This window comes from Erythrolamprus reginae, chromosome Z (genome assembly GCF_031021105.1).
Source record: "Erythrolamprus reginae isolate rEryReg1 chromosome Z, rEryReg1.hap1, whole genome shotgun sequence".
NCBI classification, from domain to species: domain Eukaryota; kingdom Metazoa; phylum Chordata; class Lepidosauria; order Squamata; family Dipsadidae; genus Erythrolamprus; species Erythrolamprus reginae.
This window is the reverse complement of record NC_091963.1, coordinates 108,598,640-108,614,154: the sequence shown is the minus strand read 5'-3', so window position 1 is coordinate 108,614,154 and position 15,515 is coordinate 108,598,640. Positions and strand designations below refer to the sequence as shown.

The following is a 15,515-nucleotide window of genomic DNA, read 5'->3' as shown; positions in this document are numbered from 1 at the left end:
ACTATACAGATTGAGTTCATTAAGTCTTTCTTGATACATTTTATGCTTAAGACCTTCCACCATTCTTGTAGCCCGTCTTTGGACCCGTTCAATTTTGTCAATATCTTTTTGTAGGTGAGATCTCCAGAACTGAACACAGTATTCCAAATGTGGTCTCACCAGCGCTCTATATAAGGGGATCACAATCTCCTTCTTCCTGCTTGTTATACCTCTAGCTATGCAGCCAAGCATCCTACTTGCTTTTCCTACTGTCCGACCACACTGCTCACCCATTTTGAGGCTGTCAGAAATCACTACCCCTAAATCCTTCTCTTCTGAAGTTTTTGCTAACACAGAACTGCCAATGCAATACTCAGATTGAGGATTCCTTTCCCCCAAGTGCATTATTTTACATTTGGAAACATTAAACTGCAGTTTCCATTGCTTTGACCATTTATCTAGCAAAGCTAAATCATTTACCATATTACAGACCCCTCCAGGAATATCAACCCTATTGCACACTTTAGAGTCATCGGCAAATAGGCAAACCTTCCCTACCAATTCTCCTATTCTATTCTCCTTTTTTCTATGACTGAAAAAATAGTTTGGTATTCTTAATGGATAAGTGGCTTGCAAGGAAATTTTTAGTGCTCACTTTGTTTCTCGCCCAACACTAGTAAAATTAGGTCTCTCTGTCATGAAAGTAAAAACGGAAGAAAAACTTCATGATGCAAAGCAAGTCAAAATATTATTTTTCCAGCATGAAAGTGTAAAGAAATATATTCAGGACAATCAGTGGCAGAGCAGAACAGGGTTAAAACTTTTCAGAGCTGAACAAGAGAGAGAAAATGGTTTGCATTATTTTTCTGCTACTAATTAACTGATCCTGCCAGATCTCTTTCTTTCATTCATAATTACTGTATTCGGAATGCTCTTTTCTTTTGCTCCTGGTCACCCTGGAAAATCTTGGCATTGTATAGGAGGGGGCTTCCATTCTTACCAACAGCACCAGTATCATTGGACCTTGATAGATGTAATCAGTGTAAACTCCTGCGCGCTTTCCAAACCAGCACCTGCAAGTTAAAACACAAACAGATAAATCAGTGTTTTTCAAACATGGCACTTTTAAGATACAGTGACTTCAATATTTAGAATTCAAGTAGGCAGTTCTGGAAATTGAAGTCCACACGTGTGCAAGTTGTCAAGCTTTAAAAACATTAAGATAAATAATGTTGAGGGCTTGACTTTAAATATAAGCCAAGCTAGATTTCAAGACCCCAATTCATATTTTGTTTTAGCTATGTGAAATACTTGCAATCTGTCCAACATATAAAAAGAAAAACTCTTTGCTTGGATGCTGTGTGCCTTTTGATGTTCAACAATTAGCCCCTCTCCAGAGAAGCAAGGCAAAGAAAAATATTTTTTGATTAATTCATTGTCTACTGACAGCTCTACTCCAAAGCCATAATTTGCTCTAGAAGAGAATTTCATTATAATCTTTTTTTAAAAAATCAATCATTTTATTTTTGTAACAAAACAATATTTAATCTTCAATTTTTTAAGAAAAATTAAATACAATCTACTCACCTCTTTGAGTTATTTATAAACAAGGTAAAATTGGGGGGGGGGGGAATCTAGTAAAAATGTAAATTAAGGGGGAAAATCTACCTTATATTTTATGTTTATCAATAGACCAATAAATTCACTACTACCCTGTTTTCCCCAAAGAAGACATCCCCTGACAATAAGCCCAATCAGGTTTTTGAATGCATGGCAATAAGGCCAAGCACTTATTTCAGGTTCAAAAAAAATATAATACAGGGTTTTATTTTCGGGGACAATAGTCCAGAATTCTTATTTGTGATAAAATATTTCTTTAATCATTTTATTAAAAGCTAAGCACTTCCAACTGTTGAACCGTTCAAGCATGGCAACTTCTCCCCCACTAAATCTTTTTGAAATCACAGGAAAGCATCCTGTATTGTTGTAAAGTACATGTTGTAATGTACATAGAAAGAAAAATAATATCCTGTTGAGAATGAAATACATCATTAGGCAATAAGGACATTTGGAATGCTGAGACGATGTGATTAGGTAGCGATCAATTTTTGGTTTTCCTTCTGGTAGATGAGATGTAGCCAATCAAAAAAGCACTCGTCTACCAGAAAATAGACTAGAGAAGTGGATTCCAAACAGCCCTTTCATTCCCCAGGTCATTGTTTCTTTTGAAGGTCTCAAAAAAAAATGCTTGCATCACTTCTATTTTCTAAGAATGCTTTATGGGACCAAGAGATTTTCTGCTAAATAAAGATGTTTGTTTGGCCTAGATCCAGCAACACCAAGAGAGGTATTCCCTAATACCTATGGAAATTTAATTGCCTTTCTGAATGTATAATATTCTACAGTGTCCCATTTTACTTTTACTGGACATAGGTCATTCCTACTGAAAAGATTAGCAGAACTATCCATCCTGTTATGATAAGCAAAACTTCCATTAAATATGGGTTTAAATGCTTTTGGCTGCCAATGCCCGTGTTTTTAATTTGGACTGTATTATGGAGGAGAGGGAGCAATATTAACTCACCTTTTCCTGTGGCCTCCAAGTCTTAGGTATCAGGTCCTTTACTCCTGTAGTTACTCCTGCAGTTCCTCAAGCACTCACGCAGAAAGAAGTTTGCTAACCAATGTCTTTGTGCCTTTGCAGAGAAAGTTGTATACCTTTTATCCCAAACGAGGAGTGCTTTTTAAGCAGGTTGCGGATGATTACAAGACTATAACCCGATTTCAGCCTTGACCTCAGTTAGGACTTAGCATGGAAATGAAAACCAGAGCTGGCAATTAAGGTAAAAGGTGGCAGCCTGAAATCAATCCTGTTTGTCTGCTTGATTAATTATTATGGAATAGGCTTGCCAGGAGGCTGCTAAGTCTGCCATTATCAAATCCTTGGGAGTGGAGGGCCAAGGGCAAAGGGAAAACACCTTATCTGCTCTTGTTAAATTAGAATGTTGTTTAAATGAATGGAGTCTCCCCTTTTGAATTTCATTAGAGGTACTTCTCTGTCGGGTCTGTTACACTTTTTTTCTGGCAGAATTCTAATTTTTGATTGAATGATATATGGTTTTTTTTTTTCAAAATTCATTCACTTTTCATTAACTATTCCACTTTTGCTAGCCACAGTCACAAAGAAGCTCACAGCACCTTGAAACTTGCAAACCCTAATAATAAAGGATGAATTAGATTGGGATGTTGAAACTCCGGGCTTATAGGTTTTTTAAAAGCAGCGGTAGCAAGGTGTATAATTAACAGGGAAGGAGAAAAGAATTTAGATTTGAGTTATGATATTTGAAATGAAGAAAAGATTGACTCTTCCTTGCCTGTATCATTTTTGCCCTTTAAGGAAAACACAATAGAGTGCCTCAAGCTTATTTGTTTTAATGGGACCAGAATCTTGCTTTAGTCCAGTAAACAAAGACTTATAAAATTACTTTCCTGAATTCGAAAAGGTAAAGAACTACATATTTGAGCTAAAGCACATGTGTGACCCAGTAATGGGTTTCACTTGCCTTTGTTAATGTTTGGGAGATGTGCGCACGCAAGTTTGTGCCACTTGTGCGCATATAGATCATCCATAATGATGCCTGGGTGGGTGGAACCTCCTGCTGCCGCCACTACAAATTTGCCTGAACCAGGGTGAACCATAGCAACCCACCACTGGTGCAACCCCAGAGGCAACAAATCAGGTATGGTATCTTTAAAAAATCTGAACTGCAACTTCTATAATCCCCTAACATCAGCAATGCAGGTTGAGGGTTATAAGAACTGCAGTCCTAAAGAGTAGATTTCCTATTCCACCACATGACTTATGACATAGATCACAGGTGTCACGTTGCCTTTATGAAACATATTGCAACATTTTTTTTCTTTTGTGGAGCTGTGTTGGGCATGGCATGTGCGTTATACAAGCATCCCATGGGCCACCAGTTTGACACCCCTGCAAGATGTTGCTATTTCTCTTGTACTGCCATCTTCAAGAGGCAAAGTGCTAAAGAGTACCAGAATATACTAGATACTTATTTGTATGTAATATTTTTGATATTTATATCACAGAGGAACAAAGCAAGCAAAGCAGCTGTGTTATGTATCAGAAAGGCGAAGGAAGTGGTTAATATCTTATGATGCATAATTATTTATTTACACAGCAAATCTGCAATATGGATTGGAGTCAGTAGCAGCAACTTGATTTATTATGTGCCATCAAATCAATATCAACTCAGAGCAGCTGCATCAAGAGTTTTCCTACAGGATAATCTGTCTCTTACATATTTCTTCAGGTCTTCCATTGATACACCTATTGTCTCTGTAAATTAGTCCATCCACCTTGATATTCAACTTTTCCATGAGAGTTACTATAGATCTTTGCATAATGTGTCCAAATGTATTGTAAATTGAGCCTAAATCATAAGTGAGAATCCATTTGTTTGTTTTCTTGGCTGCCCATGGTATTCTCAAAAGTCTTCTTCAGAGTTCAAAAACATCAATACTTTTCATATTCTGCTTCTTCAATGTAGCAATTAGAAAGACCTATGAAATGGCTTTAATAGAGTAAGATATCTTTTTCAATTAGAGATAATATTCCCTACTGCATCTGATCATAATAATCATACAGTGGAAATTCCTCTTTTTATACAATATGAAAAACGGAATTCCTTAAATGTTTTTCTATTTGTTTTGCATTATTTTAATGTTCTGTTTGTTGTTTTATTTTGTATGCTGTAAAATTTTATTATATTTTTAAATGATGAACTGTAAACCAATTACAATTCTTTTAACAGAAGCTGGTGCAATATAATCATTAGGACATTGTACTAGAAACCAGGATAATCAAGTTCAAATCCATTCTTATGAATTAAAACTCACTAGGTAAATTGCAGTATGTTACCTGCTATCAGCACAACCTACCTCACAGGGTTGTTTCTATGCGGATGAAATGATGGGGCATCTCTATGTAAGCTACTTTCATCTCTTGGAGCCAAGGCAGCATATATATGTAATATGCGAGGGTCGCCCAGAAAGTAATGTACCACATTTTTTTTCTTAGCTACAGTAATGGTACGAATGCGAAACTTTAGATATACATTATTTGAATGGTCAGGAGTGGGTGTGTAAATATTGTGCTTTTTCAGACAAATAGCATAGCTGCAGCAGTGTTTCAAAATGGCGTCTGACGTTACAAGCAGTGTGTCATTATTGAATTTCTCACTGTGGAAAAAGAAACTGTTGGGAACATTCACAAACGTTTGTGTACAGTTTATGGAGAATCTGCAATCAACAAAATTATGATTAGTCACTGGGCACAGAGGGTGAGACCATTAGCGGTGATTCACACAGTGCAGAAATGGCTTTGTGACCAGAACAAAGAATGGTACCAACAGGGCATACACACCCTTGTTTCTCACTGGAGGAAGGCCATAAAACGTGACAGAGATTACGCGGAAAAATGGGGAGTGTAGAAGAAACATCATGCATTCTTGTATGTAAGCTTCATTGTGTTCAATAAATAATTGTTGAAGAAAAATGTGGTGCATTACTTTCTGCGGGACCCTCATATTTATAAACAGGCTCTGCCCTCATTAACAAGAGTTCTACTTGGACATTGCAATCCAAGGCTGATTTGCAGGCAATCTGAAAATTGAAAAATCTACATTTTTCATAGATAAATTGCTTTGGTCAGATCCATGCATTGACAAAGAACTGGGAGAAAAGAACTAACCAATATAAATAAGAGGAGGCTTGTAAGTAGGGCTACTTTCCCATCCTACCTAACCTTCTGAAATAATTTCAGACCGTTCTTGATTGCAAAATGATTCATGCTTCTTGCGTACCAGCAGGTCACCCACCCACTGCATGGTAACACAAGCTTAATTTGGAAGTCATTACCATAGTAGCAGGAAAAATTGGGACTGACTTACTTCTCGTTGTCATAGTAGAGTTTTCCAATGGCCCAGGCAACAATGATGGGGAAAGGGATGCCTGTGAATGGAACAAGTAGATTTAGTGGTGCCACCAACACAAGACCTAACAACGGGTGGAACATGAAGGGATCTAGCTTCATCCACACAACCAACCAGAAATCTCACTATTTCCTGAATCAGGACATTTTGCTCTCAAGGCTGAAGCAGCCTATGAAAACTCAATCAAACACAAAATGTGTTGTGCCAAAAGTCAGTCAAATTATGTAGCACTTATGATGGCGTAACTCCCCCCATCTGAGAAGTAAACCTGTATATTTTTCATGGTATGAAAAAGGGCTTCTTCAAGACTTCCCTGAATGATAGGACTGATCTAGATCAATAATGGTGAACCTTTTTTTCCTCGAGTGCCGAAAGAGCGTGGGCGTGTACTATCACGCATGCATGAGTGTCAAACACCCATAATTCAATACCTGGGGAGAGTGAAAACAACTGGAGGCCAGAAATGGCCTGTTCCCCAACTTCTGGTGTGTCCAGTAGGCTCATGTTTCGCCCTCCCCAGGCTCCAAAGGCTTCCCTGGAGCCAGGGAAAGGTAAAAACGCCCTCCTGCTGGAGGCTCTCTGGAAGCCCAAAACGCCCTCCCAGAGCTTCTGTGGGAGCCAAAAATCAGCTGGCCAGCACAAACAGGTACTTGGAGCTGAGCCAGAGCAATGGCTCATGTGCCAGCAGATATGGCTCCATGTGGCACCTGTGCCATAGGTTCGCCATCACTGATCTAGATGTTCAGGCCAGTTTTCTGGCTGTTCTGAATACACTGAATCTCTGCAAATTGATTATGTGCTATCAAGTCAGTGTTGACTCTTAGTGACCACCAAGATTAATTTCTGATTCTGAATTTACTCTCATGTTTTGTTTCTATTACTAATGCAAAAAAAAAAATGGCTCCTTGAACATTTTAAAAGCTGCTGTACTTCATTTCAATACTTCATTATAATTTATTTATCGATATATTTATTTCTTCAATTTATAAAGCTGTCGACTTGCCACTCTAAGTGGCTTTACGAAAGTATTAAAAGCAGCCAAACAGAAATAAAACCCAGCAATAAAACAACTGTACCAGCAATGGGGGCTCCCGGTTTGGACTAGTTTTTAGAACTGGTAGGACCAATGGTGGAAGGCTCCGCCCGCCCACCCATGATGCTTCTGCACATGCACATATGAACCAGTAGCAAAATCATTTACAACCCACTGAACTATACCCAGAAAACACAGGCTCCCATTACACAGTTTAGACCAGTGATGGCAAACCTATGGCACGGGTGCCACAGGTGGCACGTGGAGCTGTATCTGCCCTAGCTCAGCTCCAAGATGCATGTGTGTGCCGGACAACTGATTTTTGGCTTGCATAGAGGCTCTGGGAGGGTGTTTTTGGATTTCAGAGAGCCTCCGGGAAGCCTTTGGAGCTTGCGGGGGGCAAAACTCAAGCCTATTGGCCCACCAGAAATTGGGAAACAGGCCATTTCCATCCTCTAGAGGGCATCTGGGGAGTGAGGGAAACTGTTTTTGCCCTCCCCAGGCATTGGATTATGAATGTGGGCATTCGTGCATGCACAATAGTGTGCATGCATGCTCTTCTGGCACCCAAGGAAAAAAAAGGTTCGCCATCATTGGTCTAGGCTCTAGAACATTCACATTGATTGATTGATTGATTGATTGATTGAGTTGAAAGTGACCACGTAGGCCATCAAGTTCAACCCCCTGCCCAAGCAGGAACCCTATAGCACACCAGTCAAGTGGCAGTTCAATCTTCTCTTAAAAATGTCCAGAATGTTGGAGTTCACATATCAACCTAGGGTCTACTGGATAGTAGAATCAAGACCATATGAATATCAATATCTTATCATGAGTCAACCACAGAATCTCCTTTTATTGCTCACTATCCGCAGTAAAAGTAACATGATATATTATTTCTGAATTTTTGTAGTGGCAAAATTGGGTCCAGAATTTGTATAGTAATATAAAGACGAAGTTTGTAAAGTTCTTCTAGGCAAACAGAAGCAACTATTTTGGATGGTGGATATTAAGAGGCAACAGGAAATTGTTTCAAAAGACTTGCTCTTCACTTCAGGTCATGAAATAACTTGGGGCATCCCTTTGCACAAATTTACAGTAATAAAGATTATAACATCTTCCCCATCAGGTGCCTTCCAGAATTTTTATCCTTCCCTCCTCCTGTTATCCAATTGCTAGTTCAGATATGATTAAATTTAAAAAAAATAGTATAGAGATGCCTTTGTATATTTCTTTGCTCTACCAGATATCACTTGATGGGTTGAGTTCTTTTCCTATCTGTGCCAATTGGATACATTGAGGGAATTCATTTCAGGAGAGGCCTCCTATTATCCAACAAACTTACTTAGATGCACCAACCCTCTCCCACCCTTCTCCTTCCCACTCACACCAGCCGAGGCAGATGAACATCCACTTCCGCAGCTTGTCTGTCGAATAGGTGAGAACAATAGCTGTGTGCAGATAGCATCCTTCACCAAACATCCAGAAGAAGTTAGTGACATGGAAATAGTTGTAAGCAGCTGTGACAAGACGGCACCATGGCTACAGTGTGAAGGACAAGCAGAATTAATTAATGAGAGTTCTAGGAAGCTTCTGGTTAGGCAGCTGATTAAGGTGTAGTAAAGGATCAAGGAACTATCATAGTTAAGGTGTGGTAAGAGATCAAGGTCACCCACATAGCCATGGATGTCCATAGAACAACCAAACATGTTGTATCTTAGCTCAACAGTATGGTTATTGTTTTCAGAAAAATTAGAGGAGGGAGTGGTCCACATTTTCTCTTAGTTAACAAATAAGGACAATCTAAGCAAAGCCTATCCATAATCAAGTTGTTATGTAGTTTCCTATACTGTACCCTGCCAACGTTTGAAATTAATTGTACTGGACTGTCATTCTCATCACCATAGGTAAGCATTGCATCTTATCTATAAGACTACCTTCGGAACTGCCTGCTACCGCACGAATCCCAGTGACCGATAAGGTCCCACAGAGTTGGCCTTCTCCGGGTCCCGTCGACTAAACAACGTTGTTTGGCGGGCCCCGGGGGAAGAGCCTTCTCTGTGGCGGCCCCGCCCTCTGGAACCAACTCCCCCCGGAGATTAGAATTGCCCCCACCCTCCCTGTCTTTCGTAAACTACTCAAGACTCATTTATACCCCCAGGCATGGGGGAGTTGAGATATTCCTTCCCCCTAGGCCATTACAAGTTATGCATGGTATGTCTGTGTGTATATTTGGTTTTATAATAAGGGTTTTTAGTTGTTTTATTATTGGATTGTTACATGTTGTTTTTTATCATTGTTGTTAGCCGCCCCGAGTCTACGGAGAGGGGCAGCATACAAATCCAATAAATTATTATTATTATTATTATAATGCACCAAATTAAGAAAATTTATGTTGGCCATAAAAGTCTTACTTTGTTTCTAACTATAGTTCTTTCATAATGCTCCAGACTAGCAACAATTTGACTAAACCAGGGGTTGGCAACCTGCAGCTCTGGAGCCACATGTGGCTCTTTGAGCCCTCTGGTGTGGCTTCCTGCCCCACCACTGGCTGCCCTCACCCTTTGCCCTCCCCTCCCACTCTCTCTCGCCTGGCCTGAGAAGGTAAGGGTGATGGTAGGGGATGTGAAATGGTTGAAGCTGATGCTCTGGTGAATCGCTCTTCCTGGAGCTTCTTCCAGTCCAGGTGTGCCTCGGTTGCTTGCTCTTCACACTGAAATATTGGCCCAACCAGGCCGCGACTGACACTGGCCTCGCTAACACAAGGGCTGGTGAGGTAGGAATGGGATCTGGGAGGATGGGATGACTGTGAGATTTAGGCTAAACATTGGCAAAAATCACTGAAATCTCGCGGTCATGTGTATCTTCGTGTGAGATTTCACTTCCTGCACATGCACAGTAAGCAAATCTTGCGTCAGTCGTGAGCACCTGACTGCTAGTCAGCTGGAGCTGCATATACAGCTCCATTTTTGCTACCAGAATGGCGTCCACCCTATCCCTGCAGCAGCCTGCCCCTGGCCACGCCCATTCAGGTTTTATGCCTCCCTGTGTTTTCTTTTCTGTGGGAAACTGGTCCAAATGGCTGTTTGGATATTTATTTATTTATTTTTATTTATTTATTTTGTCCAATACACAATGAGGGTTTTAGTGGGTATACACAAAGTAAAATACATAATGAAGGTTATAGAGGAGATACTCATAGTAAAATATATCTAAGAAATAATAGAAAAGAAGATATAGTAATAGAACATATCAATGAAAGAATAGAAGAAGAGATATTGGAATAGAAGAAAGGTATAGGAGATATAGGAGAGCAATAGGACAGGGGACGGAAGGCATTCTAGTGCACTTGTACTCGCCCCTTACTGACCTCTTAGGAATCTGGATAGGTCAACCGTAGATAATCTAAGGGTAAAGTGTTGGGGGTTTGGGTATGAGACTATGGAGTCCGGTAATGAGTCCCACACTTCGACAACTCAGTTACTGAAGTCATATTTTTACAGTCAAGTTTGGAGCGGTTAATATTAAGTTTAAATCTGTTGTGTGCTCTTGTGTTGTTGTGGTTGAAGCTGAAGTAGTCGCCGACAGGCAGGACGTTGCAGCATATGATCTTGTGGGCAATACTTAGATCTTGTTTAAGGCGTCTTAGTTCTAAACTTTCTAGGCCCAGGATTGAAAGTCTAGTCTCATAGGGTATTCTATTTCGAGTGGAGGAGTGAAGGGCTCTTCTGGTGAAGTATCTTTGGACACTTTCAAGGGTGTTAATGTCTGAGATGCGATATGGGTTCCAAACAGATGAGCTATATTCGAGGATGGGTCTGGCAAAAGTTTTGTAAGCTCTGGTAAGTAGTGTGAGATTACCAGAGTAGAAAGTACGTAGGATTAGGTTTACAACTCTTGAAACCTTCTTGGCTATATTGTTGCAGTGGGCTTTGGCATTTAAAGTTGCAGGCCCTGGGACTAAATATATTTGGAAAGCATCTTTTCCAGTATTTTGCCAATCAGACTAATAAAGAAATACCAAGTTAGAAGTGCCAGAATTTACAATAAAAATATTTTTCTCCTCTTTTTTTGTTAGTTTGAAACAGCTTAAAACACAAACAACACAACATTATTCTAGTTTCATTTTTGTTATTATTTTATTTTTCTGTATAAAAGTTTGACAGGTTTATATTTGTCCTGTGCTATTCATTCTGCTTACATTCAGTAACAGGCCTGGAATTTAAATGTGCGGGGGTTGCTTTTTTACAGTTTAAATCGTGCAACTTTCCTAAAATTTGTTTTGTAACAAGATTACTGTAAACCAGAGAAACTGCTGAGTGGAATGTCATGTCTAAGAAATAGCAACCTCAGACGAATGAGCCAATCATTTTAAAGGAGTGCGGTGCTACATCAAAAGGAGATATATACTAATCTGGCCAAAAATTAGAGGCCAAGAGTGAAGACAGGTCACATTTCAAATTGGAGATTTTAAGCATGGGGAAAACAGCACTAATATCTAAAATAAAGTATTGGCTTATCTTATAAGGCAAAAGGCAGGAAAATTAAGTGGGTCTAAAACTAGGGAAAAAATAGGTAAATTCTTACAAAAATCATGTTGAATTTTCCTAAACAGGAAAATGGTCAATAAGATTGTTGTTGCAGTGCAACTGAAATCCTGCCCCTTTGTATGTGTAATTGCTAGAATAGCATATTAGCTTTTTTTTTACTCTATTAGACCTGGTACCTACAGCAAAAGATTGGGCTGTTATTTCACGTTGATGTATGATCCTCCGATTCCTTACTGAAACATACAGAGCGGGAGTAGGGAACATGTAGTCCTCCATTTATTGATAGACTTTATCTTTCATCAAGGTCCATCAGCTAGGCCAATGATCATGTATACAGAGCAGAGGTGGGCTGCTAAGGTGGAACGGTGACATGTGCTCGCCCCCGTGGCTCTGAGTGCTAGCAGAGTCCAGCACAATTCTGCTACTGCACTTGTGCTGGTAGCAGAATCATGCGTGGAGATGCAGGTCCGCCCTGCGATTCTGCATGCGATTTGGCTACCTGCACCTGGCTACCTGCTATCTGCATTGGTTGACGATCGGTTTTCGGTCACAATTCAAAGTGTTGCTTATGACCTATAAAGCCCTCCATGGCATCGGGCCAGAATATTTCCGGGATCGTCTTCTGCTGCACGAATCCCAGCGACCGGTTAGGTCCCACAGAATTGGCCTTCTCCGGGTCCTGTCGACTAAACAATGTCGTCTGGCGGGACCCAGGGGAAGAGCCTTCTCTGTGGCGGCCCCGACCCTCTGGAAACAACTTCCCCCAGATATCAGAATTGCCCCCACCCTCCTTGCCTTTCGTAAGCTCCTTAAAACCCACCTCTGTTGTCAGGCATGGGGGAATTGAGATATTCCCTTCCCCCTAGCCTTACAAAATTTATGCATGGTATGTTTGTATGTTTGACTGGTTTCTTAAATTGGGGTTTTTAAACTACTTTTAATATTAGATTTGTTTATATTGTTTTTTACTGTTGTTAACCGCCCCGAGTCTATGGAGAGGGGAAGCATACAAATCAAATCAAATCAAATCAAATCAAATCAAATCAAATAAATAAATAAATAAATAAATAAATAAATAAATAAATAAATAAATAAATAAATAAATAAATAAATAAATAAATAAATAAATAAATAAATAAATAAATAAATAAATAAATAAATAAATAAATAAATCTGCTAGCTGCAGTAGCAGAATTCCGCTGGACTCCGCTAGCACTCAGAGCCACCGGGGCGAGCACACGTCACTGTTCCACCTTAGCAGCCCACCTCTGATACAGAGAAGTGCAACCTATCAAATTTGGGAAAACCATAAGCTCTCTATCAGAGATGCCTGATTCAACCTTTTACATTGTCAGACTGCAATCCATCAAACTGTGCCATTAAAAATAAAGATAGGCAGGCCACCCTGTAATGAATTAAGCCATTTGGGAATGGGCTCCACCAGATTATTGAAGAACGTAAAGAGCGGTGGTTTGCTTCCGGTTCGACCATGTTCAGCAAACTGGTAGCGGTGGCATGCGCAGATGTGTTGCGCGAACACAAGCGAACTGGTAGCAACAGGGCTTAGAACCTACTATTAAATGTCGGGCCCCTGACTTCAAAATAGGGGCACGGCCAGAACCAGATTTTTGGTGGGGAGATCGGGATCCTAAAGGGTAGAATGTTTATATTGAGCTCCTGCAAGGTTAACAGTTTAACCTGATTTAAGGTCCTCCCCACATGCAAAACAGAAAGAAAGATACCATAAGTATCTCCACGCATAAGTCTTTCCTAACGTATCAGGAAAGACTTAATGAACTCATTCTGCATAGTCTGGAGGACAGAAGGAAAAAGGGGGGACATGATCAAAACATTTAAATATGTTAAAGGGTTAAATAAGGTCCAGGAGGGAAGTGTTTTTAATAAGAAACTGAACACAAGAACAAGGGGACACAATCTGAAGTTATTTATTTATTTATTTATTTATTTATTTATTTATTTATTTATTTATTTATTTATTTATTTATTTATTTATTTATTTATTTATTTATTTATTGTTTAGATTTGTATGCCGCCCCTCTCCGCGAACTCGGGGCGGCTCACAACATGGCATAACAAATCGTACAAATCCAAATAGATTCAAATAAATTTAAATATTTAAAAAAGTTTTTAAAAGAACCCCAATATACTAACAAGCACACACACAAACATACCAAACATAAATTGTACATGCCCGGGGGAGATGTTTCAGTTCCCCCATGCCTGACAGCAAAGGTGGGTTTTAAGAACTTTACGGAAGGCAGGGAGAGTAGGGGCAGTTCTAATCTCCAGGGGGAGTTGGTTCCAGAGAGTCGGGGCCGCCACAGAGAAGGCTCTTCCCCTGGGGCCCGCCAACCGACATTGTTTAGTTGACGGGACCCGGAGAAGGCCCACTCTGTGGGACCTAATTGGTCGCTGGGATTCGTGCGGCAGGAGGCGGTCTCGGAGGTATTCTGGTCCAATGCCATGAAGGGCTTTAAAGGTCATAACCAACACTTTGAATTGTGACCGGAAATTGATCGGCAACCAATGCAGACTGCGGAGTGATTTGGGGGAAAGGTCAAAAGCAACATGAGAAAATCTTATTTTACTGAAAGAGTAGTAGATCCTTGGAACAAACTTCCAGCAGACGTGGTTGGTAAATCCACAATAACTGAATTTAAACATGCCTGGGATAAATATATATCCATCCTAAGATAAAATACAGAAAATAGTATAAGGGCAGACTAGATGGACCATGAGGTCTTTTTCTGCCATCAATCTTCTATGTTTCTATGTTTCTATAACTGTTGATTCAACACATTCTGAGGGCTATATTAGTAAAATGCTGGGCTATCTATACTGCTCTGTTTTTGTCTCTTCAGAGATTTTCCCCAGCTAATGCCAAATATTCAAACTAGAGAAGTCTCACTATCAGTAGTATCCATAGTGCTTTCCAGTATAGTTTTATCATCTTTTTTAAAGTTTAATTTTCACTATAGTCTAAGTCAGTGAGGGCGAACCTTTTTCCCCTCAGGTGCCGAAAGTGTGTGTATGTGTGTGTGTGTGTGTGTGTGCTATCTCACATGCGTGGTGCCCACACCCCTAATTTAATGCCTGGGAATGTAAAAAATGGCCTCCTCCACCCTCCTGGAGGCCCTCTGGAGGCCTGAAAAAGCCCATTTCCCAACCTCTGATGGGCCTGGTAGGCACATTTTTGGCCCTCTCCAGGCTCCGGAGGCCTCCCCCATCTCCCCAGAGACTCTCCGGAAGCAGAAAATGCCCTTCCAGAAACTCCAGGTGAGTTGAAATTAGCTGGCTGGCACGCACATGCACATTGCAGCTGAGCTAGCGAAATGGCTCATGTGGCAGCAGATATGGCTCTGCTTGTCACATGTGGCACCCGTGCCATAGGTTCGCCATCACTGGTAATCAAGTAATCAAGACCTCAAAAAACCCAAAGATTCAGTTTCTCAGATTGCATCTTAAAGTTTGAACTTACCACATTGCTTTCATGCACTTCTGGATTCATGGTGAGTTGTACCACAAACCATGTGGCGTTCCGCAAGATGAAAGCAGTGATCAGGTTCCAGTGGATAATATTTCGTAAGCATCGTATACTCCTGCAGGAGAAAGGAAACCACTCAGTGTACAGTATAGGCGCAATGTAGCTATGACACCAAAAAACACATGCATTCCAGCTGTCCATTACATCCACGCATGCATGAGGCATCAAAAAGCACAGCAATACAGGACAGGATTGCATTCAGACGGGTGGGCAGGTCACAACTACAAGTTCACTGAATCGGTCCGAATTGCCTGAATCCCACCTCTGGTTGGATTACAATTCCCCTCTCCTCCCACCAATTTGTAACTGAAGGCACAACTTTCAAAGTTTCCTTTTCCCCCCAATAAATTTTATTAATTTTCATAAAATAGACAAAACTG

At 40.3% G+C, this 15,515-nt stretch overlaps 1 protein-coding gene across 1 annotated transcript in view; it reads right to left on the bottom strand.

Moving 5' to 3' along the window:
• LOC139175872 (corticotropin-releasing factor receptor 1) overlaps window positions 1–15,099 on the bottom strand; it is a 31,707-nt gene extending 16,608 nt beyond the window's left edge. Inside the window, exons 1-4 of the mRNA XM_070767230.1 lie at window positions 15,070–15,099; window positions 8,409–8,562; window positions 5,949–6,009; window positions 980–1,052 (exon numbers count right to left, since the gene is read on the bottom strand). Of these exons, the coding sequence (XP_070623331.1) occupies window positions 980–1,052; window positions 5,949–6,009; window positions 8,409–8,562; window positions 15,070–15,099 (318 nt within the window). The remainder of the gene's footprint in view (window positions 1–979; window positions 1,053–5,948; window positions 6,010–8,408; window positions 8,563–15,069) is intronic.
• Between the last annotated feature and the right edge of the window lie 416 nt (window positions 15,100–15,515).